Here is a 12,874-nt window from a genome sequence, read left to right on the forward strand (position 1 = left end):
AACAAAAGCAATGTATATATGAATAAGTGATATGCAAATTACATGCATATATGTATATGTACATCTATATCATAAATACATATATATATACATTTTATATATTTAATCATCTATATGCCTAACTATGCTCATTGAAAGATAAATGAGGCCAATAAATAAATCAATCCAACTCAAATACACAGGCCCACCGAGGGCAGCTCAGCAACCAGCAATGTCAACAAGTATTCAAAGAAAACAATTAACAATTCAAACATCAAATTTGAGATACAGAAAATAAGTAAAATAGAGCAGCACAAGGAACATTTGCATTTAGGAATTCTTTATTCGATGGTTTAAAGACAGATTAGGGAGGTAAAACTAATTTCCCTCCTATTAAGGGTTTGCCTGTTCTGTTTATTGCATTTAAGGTCATGGTTTGGATTTCTTTGAATGGGCCTAAAATGGTCTCTGATTCTGGGCAGACACAGAGAGAGAGTTGGGACTATGAAGGAACACGATCTTCACATTGCATTTCTGATTACGTGTGTACACATCCATGTCCCCAGCTAACAGAGAATTCCTGAGGGCAAAGATTCTCTGTTTTCTTTACCTTTGATTACATAATATAGGGCATAGTTCCTCGCACCGAGGAGATGTCTAATTGATGCTGTTTCAATATATAAATATATAGTATTATAGAATCACAGGTTACTTTTCTGAGGTCAGCATTCACATAGGTATATGACCACTAAGATAATTAGCCTAATTATATATATATGTACATATATATATATATAGTATACCTTATATAATCTTATATATGTAATATATAATACTATATATATATATATAATCAGGCTAATTATCTTAGTGGTCACTCATATATGTGTAAAGATTGCCATAAATAATCAAGGGCAACTCACAAAATCCCCTTTACGACTCAGGAATGAAAAAAGAGGCCTTCACAGAGGAGAAAGAGAAGCATAATAACTTTCCATTGTCTATTCATGAGACTTTAAATAGAGAAAAGCTCCTTATGACCAATCTTAACAAAACTGGGTTACTATGATTCCAGAATTATTATCTAATTCCAACACACAGTATCTTCTACTACTGGGATTAATAGACAAGAAGAAGTAGTTTTTCATAAATAATGAAAGCACGTATGATTATAGTCTGAAGATGAAAGAAAAGGGGAAAATATAGCAAATTATGATTCTGGGTAATTTGGATGTTCTTGATTTTGAACTAAAGTTGTTTTTTTGTTTTTTGTTTTCCTGAGGAAGATTTGCCCTGAGCTAATATCCGTTGACAATCTTCCTCTTTTTTTTTTTTTTTTTGCTTGAGGAAGATTAGCCTGGAGCTAATATCTGTGCCAATCTTCCACTATGTTGTATTTCTCTGCCACAGCATGTCTGACGAGTAGTGTATGTCCACACCCAGGATCCGAACCTGCAAACCCCGGCCGCGGAGGCGGAGCCCACCATGCTTAACCAGTACGCCACGGGGCCTGCCCCCTTTTATAATCAGTCACCACTTGTCAAATTTTAGTAGCTAGATGAAAAATGTCTTCCATGTCATCAACACTAAGCATGTAGGAAACCTGCTTCCTTTTGCCCACGCTGAATGCAGGGATGTGTCACCGATACTGATTTTGAAATCTGTAAGAAGCCTTGACTGTCAATGTCAATTTCTTGGCAGAGGATTTGTCCTTTGTTGTGAATAAATACAATGGTTTTAATTGTGGGAATACCCAGTTCAAAACAAATGAGTGAGCAGCTACTATATTAAGGGTCTGTTTGCTTTTGTTTGCAGGAAACCCTGAATGCCACTTTTACGTCTGGGCCATTCTAGCCTTCTTGGTTTTAGCTCTGGTTGTATCACTGCTCTTCAATATTTCCTACTATGTGGAAAAACAGCGGCAACGAGGTAAGACATTTTGAGAAGTAGCCGCGTGGCAGCCGCTTGAGTGGAGACTGCATCACCGGAAAACCTACAGGAGCAGATAATTTTATGAAATGTTATCCAACAGGATGTTTTTACCTGTAGAAAATCTATTTGATACATTTTTTTTCACCCTGAGGGTTCTCTTAAGAATGCAATTCCTATGAGACATGTAAACAGACTGCCAATCTTAGCTTTGTCTCCGCCTTGTGGTATAGAATAGGAAGGGATTATCCTGGAAAAAGGTGTTTTTCCTCCTCCAAGTGAACAACCCATGAAGTTAGTCTATTCTGGAGAAGCCATAAAGGTTCTGTCTGATGTGTAATGAGAACAGTGAAGACTGGATCTTTGAGGTTCCTCTCAAGCCTACTCAAACTTTTCAGCATCAGTCGCGGCCTCTAAAGTGCGGTAGGCTCTGTTGGGATCAGAAGGGAACTGAAAAAGCAATAGACGGAACCGTGGGCTTGTTGTCAAATACTCCCAGGGGCTAGCAGGGCAGGTCAAGACGATCTGCCACTGTCAGCTTTTCTTTGCAACAAGCTGGGCAGCAGTTTTAAGCATGTGCCTTTTACCCTCATGTGCGTGATTGAAATAGTGTAATGCCCAGCAACGGGCACAATCTTTGCATACTGTAGGCATTCAACATATGTGTGTTGAATGCATGGATGGATGGATGGAAGAAAGAAAGTTTAGTTAAACTTTATTTCTGGGTGGGGTCTTAATATTCTAGAATCAAAAAAACTATTGGGGCAGGACATTTAGGTGGTAATAAACGAGCAGAAAAGATAAACATATTTTCTTTTAACAGATGAAAAGAAATAAAACAAAGTTAACAAAACTAAGTTAGACATGTGACCAAGAAAAATTGCGTGAAGCTAATTTAGAACAATGTCAGATTCTGGGGAGAGTCCTTGATCTTCTTAGGAGTATCTTCTTGAGCGTTGATAATGCTAAGGTAAAATATAAAGAAGAAGGCATTATTGTCATGCAGGTTTGAAAAAAAAGAGAAGCCCTAGCAAATGAAGCGGCATAGCTGATCAATAGCAAAATCAAGGATAAGTGACCAGCGTTTCTAATTCTCTGTCCAAAACAGTTTCCACCAGCACATGCTGCTTTCACATTGCTGACCAAATGTCCTCACCCAGAAACCCAACACTCTTTTAAGATCTCTATTATACCATTTCTATGCCAAAGATGAAATGCCAGGCAAACAACACTTTTTCATTAGCAGTTGTTTCAGTAATTATTTTTAAAATCAAACGTTTTTTTCAAACATACTTTGTAAGTCAGATGCATGAATGACCTATCATCAGACATCTTCTAAAAGAGTGTCCTTCATAGAAAAAAAATGAGCTAAGAGTAGCACTTTTCTTTATACAATAGCTTAAAATGTCTATATTTTAATTTCTTAGTTAGAAAATCTTATGAATGCAGAATTTGTCGCCTGAATTTGAAAAAGGTGAATTTAGAGCTATAAGGTGAAAATAACTTAAGTGGAAACCAGGACAAGAATAATCATTTGAACTGGTACTTCAATCGTCTATTGATTCCAGTGGTAATCCTCTGGAGATGTGTGTGGCGCCAGGGAACAAATGCGTTTTCCAATTCTCGTTTTTTGTAGTTTGTGCATTGGAACTTATTTATCCATATTCATACCATTTTGCCAACATACAAGCTCCTGTGGGGAGTCATTTGCTTATAACGGTTAGTTGACCACTACTAGAAGACAGTAGTCTAACTAAATAAAGCAAGCTTTTTGATTTTTTTAAAGACAGATTTATTTTATGTTTTTTCTTTTCAATTGTACAAACCCTTACTGCCTCAGCCATGCCACAAATGACTTTATTACCTAAAAGCAGTATGGTGGGAAATAACATTTTTTTTAAAAACCGGAAATAGTAAATTACATTCATTGATGTATTTTTAAAAATCAATTTCAGTTCCCTCAATTATTTTTAACATCATGGTTTTTGAAGTGAACCTGACGTGAATTAGATATCTGCTTTCAACATTTACCTGGGAGACCTTATACAAGTAATAAAACTTCTCTGAGTTTCAGTTTCCTTATCTACAAAAGATGGAAACTACCCTCTAGACCATAGGGTTCTTGTAAGAATTATATAGACATCTTAGCACAGTGCTGGGCACTTAGTGGCTCAGTCCTGGACAGGGTACAGAGCACATCACTATTCTTGGTGGCCCTTGCCCTTCCTTCCCTCAGTTCCACAAATATTTGTTAAGGGCTTACTACGGCTACATAGTATCCCATTTAATTTTAACCTCTGTTATTTCAGTGAACATAGTTCCTCTGGCTTCTTCACTGCTCCTGCCATCCCTATCCTCTGTAGGCTCTCCTCAGCTCCCATCTCATTTCCTGCTCCCTCTCTACGTTATTTAACACATCTGTACAATAACCAGTTTTAGCCATAACGGTTGTGTTCATTTAAGTCACATACAGGTTCATTTTAGAGAGTTTTCTGTAGGCTTTCCTGGAATTGGTTCTAAACATTAGCCTATCGCAGATTATTTTATTTGAGCAGGAACGTGTCCCTCTTAGTGGAGCACCCAACCCCACTTCTTGCACTGTTAGTGCACAAACCTAAGATTAGCCTTAGAGCAGTGTTCACTGATGCCAAAAAAAATGCCTTTCGTTCTCAGCTCACTTGCCTTTTTTTCTTTCTGCAGCCCTTTCCCAACTGCCCCAACTTCTCCTGACATCGTTTCCCCAGTGTTAGTAATAACTGCCATCCTTTCTCTTTCAGATGAGCAAACAGCACTATCTTTATTTCTCACTCAGAGATTCCAGCTGGATTTGGGGTTAGCTCTGCATACTGACTCCTTTCCAGTCTTCCTGAGGCTTCCCTCCTGCCTTGTTTCTCATAGACAGATCCACTAGAAGAGAGTCCAAAGCAGCTTTCCTGCTTTTAGTCTGCAAACACCATGCCCCTGTATCTGGCCTCATGTAACTTTTTATTTTTGCATCTTTGTGCTATTCTTTGTTGCTAAGAAACTTGCAAGATATGACTCCACCTTGGCAAACAGTCAGTGAGTAAGTTTTGCTGGTGTATTAAATAGCTAACAGAAGAAAATCTCTATTCCAGCAACAATATAATATCTACACATTCAATCAGATAGACCAGATAAGCCTCCCCTTGAAGTTTTCTGTAGCTGTGCTAGGTGGAAGCTTTGAAATGGAGATCTCCCTTCCCCCCAAAATAAATCTTTCGTTCTTATGTGATTCGTTGTCCAAATCTATTCTTTAGGAGGATTATATCTATTTCTTTTTCTGATAGGAATGCATTAGCGATTTCCTCCTTTACATCCAAAAAATATTCTCTATCCAACCCGTCTTCTCTGTTTTGAGAAGAAGGATAAACAAGTGTATGGCTTTGCTTTTACATCAAAGTCCTATCAGTATATCTTCTATGCGCCAGAAACTATTGCCCATTTTCACATTAAAAGTGTATCAAAAAATTTTCATTATAGAGTTTAAGCCATGTGCTGTAGTTTCTTGTTATGTATTGCGCACGGAAGGGTGAGCACTATAAAGAGGAAAACATGAAAGCAAATGTTTGCTCACACCCTCTCAACCATGAACCTGACCGCAGTGTTTGTATCTGAATCACAGGAGAAGATTACAAAAACTCACCCAGCTCTTCTCACACCCAGGCTTGCAAACATGACTGCTTTATAGCAAAATTAAAACTACTCTTTTTTTTTTTTTAAGTAAATATCTTTGAAATGATTAAGTAGCTTTTAAACCAGGCCATTTATTTTTAAATCAATTTATAAGCCCTCATGACAGAGCAAGCTCTTTTCAGGAGTCTGAGCTCGCTGACTTGCTCCTTAGCTGTAACCTCTCATCCTTTGATTACTACGCCCCTGTTGAAAGAGATCCTGTTCCATCACACTTCTTACAGTAAGGATTATAAAACTAAAACCACACAAGTGCCGATAATCCAGCTCCAGATTACACATTTAAATTCTCAGAGGAGCGTGGAATGTGGTGTCTTTGGTTTTGTAAGTCCCCTGTCAGGGTGCTCCTTCAATGGAGGTTGTCTCCGTGTATAACGTCCTTTCCCCATTGCTTATTTTCCTCTTCACGATGTTTTAGTTCCCTTTCCTTCCGTCTAAGCACCACATTATTATACTGTATCCTTTATATGGTGGCTTCTACTTCCTTTTTCTCACAAAACTTTTTGGTCTAAAGCTTTTTTTGCTTTTCTCTGCTGATAATACCTCCAGCTGCATTTTCTCTCTACAAAGGTCCGCTTTTACAGATTACTTTAGTCTGCTTTCCAGGCACCAGCATTCAGACTCCAAGCACCTCCAATTGGAAGATTCACATTATTTTTTTTAAATATTAGTCTGTTGGGGGAAATATTTTTACTCCATCCCTATTTTTTCTTATTCTATTTAAGTAATGTCACTCTTTGTTTTCAAATTCTTTGTTTATTTTTTATCTTTTCTTTCAATTTAACACTCAGTTGGTGACAATTCTTTTGCCAAAGGTGAGATTGGGTTATTTCATTCCAAATCAAGCTTGACTTATAAATCTTTTACTTTTAAAATAGCGTCTAAATTATATCAGTTTGTTTTCAGCTTATCCATTTAATGAAGAAACTTCCCAATTCAAATCAGCACAATTAAATTGAGGCTTGTTATATGATATGGATTTAAAATGTATAATATTGAAAACCAACTTTCTCATTTTCTAAAATGTTGTTACAAAAATCGTTTCATTTACCTTCCACATCTACTCGCGTAATATAGGCATTATTATCCCTACTTGATGGATAAACTGAGAATCAGAGTTTTAAAGTGATTTGCATGTTGTCACATACAAGTGCATTGAAGAGTTGCTCCCTAAATCCAATGTCTTCTGATTTCTCACCCTGAATTTGTTCCATGATACATCAGGCTATACTTGACTAAATTTTTATATATGCTCTTTAATTCCAGGCAAATTTGAATAATAATTAATGATTTGAGTATTAACATTTCCATCATACAAAAAGAAATCAGCACATGCTTTATATTTTCCAGTTTACAATTTTCTAGTCTATATTAAATAAGTTTTATTCTTATGCTTATCGATATTATTTACGTTTCTCAACCTTTCTGATTTTGTTGGGCTTCCGTTAACTTGTGGCTATGTGCAACAGCAGACTTCTCTAGGCTCCTTCCAACATCCACGTACATTCATATTCACAAGACTAATCTGAAGATAGTTGAAAATAACCACATCTTTTATATGCAGTTGATGGTAGGGCATTTCTTGTGGGCTAGAAGAGGGGTATTTCGGATATATCCCAAATGGATTACATTCATCATTTTTGGTCCCGTAACCGCTTGGTGTATATGCTCTGCAAAAACTTCTCACATATGGTCCTTCACAGAATTCTTCCAAACACATTGACATATGTCATGTCCATTTCGTCTTCCAATGTGATGATTTTAATAATTTGTTCTAATACTGTTTCTCTAACAGTTAATGACCTCTCTGGAGAATAACTCAACTTTGTTGCACATAAATCTAACTAAAAATAATCTTTGTGGTTTTTTGGTGACTTATTCAATTAGTTGGAAATGTTTTTGCTAGTTCCTTACCAATACACAATGTTTTTCATATGTTAAAGATGAAAGATCACCATTTGGTTACTATTGTCTCTGAGTCTTTGTCAGAGACTCAGATAGTACTGGACTTCATTTTTATAGGAATAGCTATAGGAATAGCTAAAAAGATTTTAGCTTTTATTTAATGCCAGGTTAAATAATATACAATCAAAATATAATAAATATCATACTATAATGTCCATCCAGTGTAACATCAAAGAAAATTTATTGATGAACAGATAGTACAGACTATCTGTTCTGATCTTAGTTATTGATCCTAGTTATTAAAAAATATTCTGTGAATTTCCCTTACTTTCCTTCAATAGTTCGTTATGAATCTATTGCCTTTCACTAAAAAATATTCTTGAAACTATTTTTTCCAATTTTAAATTCGTATATTTAATTTGAGGTAAAAAATACTTTCTTTTATTTGCCTTTGAACCACCACCTTCAAGGTTCAAGAGTGGGTTACTTTCTGAGATTGGGCACATAATTTTTTCATGGTTTTATGATCCTACATCAGATCCCTGGTCAGTCTTGTTACTGCTGCAGACCAGTGTATTGTTTCTTTTAAAAGCCATTCTACTGTTTTGATTAATTTTAGAGACTGTATTTCCAGCTTTTTCCAGATCTCTTCTTCCTAGAACCCTTATCTCTCCTTACCTCTATCTGCACCATGTAGATGAAATGGAATCACAACCAGAGCAACTTCCTGAACATCATTTTTGTGTTGATCACATGCCAAGAAATGTTAACTGACACTTCAAAAATAGATAGATAAATAAGGAAATAAACAAAAGTGTCTTCTAGGGATTTTTTTTTTTTTTTTTTGGTAAGGAAGAAAAGCCTATTCAAACCAGCAAGGGCAAAGAGGGACATTTGTCAGAAGGAGGCAGAGGTGTTTCATGGAACCCAATGGCAGAAAGGGTAGCCGTGCCCCACAATGGACTGGAACCATGGGCAAGGCAGGGACAGAGGGTCCAGCGTCTCAGCTTGGTGTTCTCCTGTATAAAATGGCTGCATATCTGGGCTCTACACCGCTTCCAAGCTGCACTGTTTCCATCCCCAATTACCAAGAGAGAATATGATTGGCCCAAATCAGAGAAGATCTTGATCTCTAGTTCTATCAGTGGTGGCTGAGTGGCTTGATTAAAGATGTTAACTGACATTGAGGCAAAGCCCCCCTCACAACACTCTCTAGAAGATTTAACAAATGTATATCAACATTTCTTTTAATTTGTCTATTTTGAATACTTTTCAGATAAAACATACAGGTACTCCGAAGACTACATTCCCAGGTACGTAGAAAATGAGTTATGTGTTATGATTTGCAGGTAATAAGGGAAAGTAACAAATACTATATTGCTTATAAGTTTGGCTCAGGGATGTTGCATTTTGGTAAAAATAAAATGAAAAGTGAGATTTAATTAATTTTACTCCCATCTGAAGATTAAAAGCTATAACAGTATTATCTGCCCCAGTTGCTTACTCATCCTGAGTCAATGAGAGAGCTGGGTGAAAGATGAAATGAGACTGTAACCTGGTATCTACAGAATTCTCATCAATTTCAGAACGAGATATCCTAGATTGTGATTCAGATCAGACTGTGAGAATGCAGTCTCATTATATATAGAATTGTGTGGCCTCAAGAATTTAGGGTGGAAATAAATCTGGCAATATCTAATAAAATTTAAGATATGTATACACACATATAGACAAGGATGCTATGTGGTGTGCTGTTTTTAGGGGTAATGTCAGTCAATATGCAAGTGTGATAAATAAACTATAAAATAGTATGCAGTTATAGATGTAATTTATTCTCTTTAATAGTTATTGAGCTAGTTGCAAAGAAATTTGTATAGTATGATACTTTTTTAAAAAATAAAAAGGTTTAAGGTGTAAATCATAGCAAAGAAATTTCATTTTCTTGGAAAGTATATTCTGACCCAAATGTGTCATTAGATTGGAGATTTCTCTTTTAGGATTAAAAAAATCTAAATATAGAGAATTTCCTAGAGGACTCTTCAAGACCTTTTTGAAACGGTAGACTGAAAGGCTGAAAGGTCTTACAAAAACACAGAGCTTTCTCACTAGGTAGGATAAGATTATAAGCTTTTTCTTGGCCTCTAAAAGGTCTTTTTTTTATTCTTCTCCATGTGGAAATATCTCTGGTAGATTCAGAATCTGGGCTGTAGGCAGACCCACACAAAAAAGAAAATATTTTTATGACTACTCTTAACATAGGATCCTATTACATAATTTTCAAGTCATAAGCTCATATCAAAAGTGATTTGCTGATTTGGTTATAACAAGAAATATGACAAAGAAAACCTTATATAACCATGTAGAAGTTAATCTCTGATGATTGATTTGATAGTTATCATTTTAAAGGCAATTAAGATGCAACGTGATAGAAAGTCTTGTGATTTGATCATTCTGCTAAAGACTGGGTTGGTAGTTTTTGGATTAAGATGGTAAGAGACAGATGGAAAAATTGGTAAAATGCCCATCTCAAAGCGAGCAGGCTCTTAGCTGTAGGGCAAATGTGGAAAAGAGGCTGATTCTTTTACAACATTCATTCTTTGTATAAATATTCATTCAAGAAATAGGTGCTGTGCTAGACGATAGAGATACCAAGATGGAAAGAGGCACAGCCTTCCTTCAAGGACTTAGTAATCTGTTATCTATTGTAATAGATCTCCACTTAGGCAAAATTTGACTATACAATGCAAATTTTATCCATAGAAAGTGGTTGGCATGTTAATTCACAGTTTTACGGATGTGTTTTGCAGCTTGTCTGATTATATAGTGTGGGAGCTAAAATCACCTTTGTAGGAGGGGCGTGGAGGCTCCAGGAGAGAAAAACAAACGTGGAACTATCTCCCGCCATTAAAACTTGAGCATTAAAACAAGTGGAAATAAGGGCTGTCTTTCTTGGAGAGGGCTAGAATTCCTGATGCCTCCTCAGTGCTTAGATGGCTTGAGGCTAGGATTGCCCACTGCACCCTCTCCCTGCCTCTACTCAACATTAGGTGGGAAGCCGTGCTGGAGGGGAAAGAAATTTGCTTCTCTCCCCTTATCTTCCTGCTTCCCCACGTCCCTGCCCTTCCTGCACTAGCAGGTCAGACCTACTGCAAGGACAGTGTAGCAACTACATCTAACAGAAAGGCAGATACACACCTCCTGGTGTTTACCCCTGAGCCACTTTATTTTTCCTTTAAAACATAATTCTACACAATTCTTGTCTTTTGATCTATGTTAGGAGGATAAGGCAGTGGCAATATCATGGATTTGAGATCCAGACTATTCTGGATTTTAATCAAACTCTTGTAATTGCTAGGTTTGTAGTGCTGGGAAAATGGGCGTTGGTGAACTTCAGTATATCATCTGAAAAATCCGGATTATAATTTACTACTTTCCTTATGAATGGTAGTCGATAAAGAAGATGCTGCTTGATTGGATGAAAATTAAGGTCTAAGAAAGTTCCTACCCATGCACAGCACATTCATCCTCTAGTTTAGGACAGCAGCTCAGTTTACAATTACTTTATGCTTATCATGGGTCCTCAGTTGCAGAGTCTCTCTCAAAAACTTAGGACAAATTCCCAGCAGCTTTTGCCTGGTCTGCTCCTGGGTGGCACTGAAGGTGTTTTTATCACAAAGCATATCTCATCTCAGCTATTCTTCCACCTTAAGATGATCTCTTAGGTTTCTGGGGCTCTGCAGGCTGGAGATCCCCGTTCATTTCCCCACTTTGCTAAATAGACTAACCTGGTGCTCTGGAGCAGACCTGTAGTCTCAACTGTCCTCTTCGCCTGTTCTCAGGGTGGAGGATTCACCTTACGACAATGGAACTCCTGGGTAGCCTTCCCTGCCCTCTCAGACTTCCAAGTGGATATGCACATGAGGCCCTCACTGTGATCGCTGCCATGCTTGGAACCAAAATATCTCCAAGTTTTCCAGCCTTCTGTTTACTTCTTCTAATGTGCAAACAACCATAACCCAAGCTCCGACCCTGTGTGACTGCAAGAAGTCCAGTCCTTTCCTAAATCTTTCTGGGAATCCCTGAGAAGTACATATAGGTTCCAAAAATCTTATTCTTGGTTGCCATTTTGTTTTCCCTAGCTCTGTGTCACTGCTCTAGGATTCATTCCCCATGTCTTGAGAATTCTTCGTGCTGGCAGATCTTTCCGGTCTTCTTTCCCCCAGACTTTACCAAAGACCCTTCTTTTTAAGTGCTCTAAAGCACTGGAAATATAAGCTCCTTGTGTTTAAGAGACTTTACAAAGAAATAGGAGTATTAGAAGGGAATTTGAACACTGATCAAGAGAATAAAAATTTAGTGTTAGATATCGTTGCTGAGAGTCCGTTAACCATCCCCCTTGTAGGGAACAGTATGGTTCTTAGCAAACCCTAGCCATACTAACCCTAGCCATAGAAAACATTGGTGAGGTTTACACTCTTCCCCTGGACCAGGGTCTATCTTTGGTGTCCTCTCACCCCACGTTTAAGACACCTACACCCATGGCACAGTCCCTGCCAAAGAGAGCAAAAATTTAGAGGGGGATACTCAGGAACACATGGCTCCAGCAACTTTCTCTTTTCTCTCCTGCGTCATTGCTTTTTCTATCCCTTTTGTATCATTCCCATCAATATGTAAACGGACAGTATTGTCCCATACCTTAAAAAACAAAAAAGAAAAGTTCCCTTAGTACTAGATTGCCTCTCCATTGCTCTGCATGCTCTGCACAGCAAAACTTGAAAGTTACATCTACATTCTGTCCAGATTTGCTGGCTTCTCTTCCTCTTCTCCTCTTCTTCCTTGAGCCTACTACTCTATTCAATCTTCTGTCTTAAATCGTCCACTGACTCAGCTCTTGTCAAGGTCCCCAATGAAATCCACATGGCCAAATCTCAGTCTCATCGTATGCATTTGACACACAGACACTCAGTCCATCTGTAGCATTTGATACACTGACGCTCTCTACCTCTTGAGACACTTCCTTCTCTAGGCTCTGGGCCACCCCATCTTTGGTTTCCCTCCTTACTTACTAGCAGCTCCTTCTCCTTTGCTGGTTCCTGAACCTTCGACATCAGCGTGTCCAGGGCTCGTCTAGTGATCCTCTTCTCTGTCTATACTCATTCCATAGTAACTTCATCCACTCTCCTGGCTTTAAATAACATTTATACACTGAATAGAAATATCTATTAAGCAAATCAAGTTAACACTTACTAAAACCAATTTCTGATAGACCCCTAAGCTTGCTCTTTCCTCAATCTGGTAACTTTCCTGCCCTTTAACTTAAAACAGCTTTATTTGGTTTTGTAGAAAATTC

The 12,874-nt window shown here is 37.5% G+C and overlaps 1 protein-coding gene across 1 annotated transcript in view; it reads left to right on the plus strand.

Annotated features, from left to right (window-relative positions):
* Positions 1–12,874, plus strand: part of TRAT1 (T cell receptor associated transmembrane adaptor 1) — a 35,288-nt gene that overhangs the window by 10,332 nt on the left and 12,082 nt on the right. Inside the window, exons 2-3 of the mRNA XM_014792260.2 lie at positions 1,795–1,908; positions 8,801–8,837. Of these exons, the coding sequence (XP_014647746.2) occupies positions 1,795–1,908; positions 8,801–8,837 (151 nt within the window). The remainder of the gene's footprint in view (positions 1–1,794; positions 1,909–8,800; positions 8,838–12,874) is intronic.

The sequence above is a fragment of the Ceratotherium simum genome, chromosome 15, assembly GCF_057802395.1.
Source record: "Ceratotherium simum simum isolate JZ-2026a chromosome 15, ASM5780239v1, whole genome shotgun sequence".
NCBI lineage: Eukaryota > Metazoa > Chordata > Mammalia > Perissodactyla > Rhinocerotidae > Ceratotherium > Ceratotherium simum.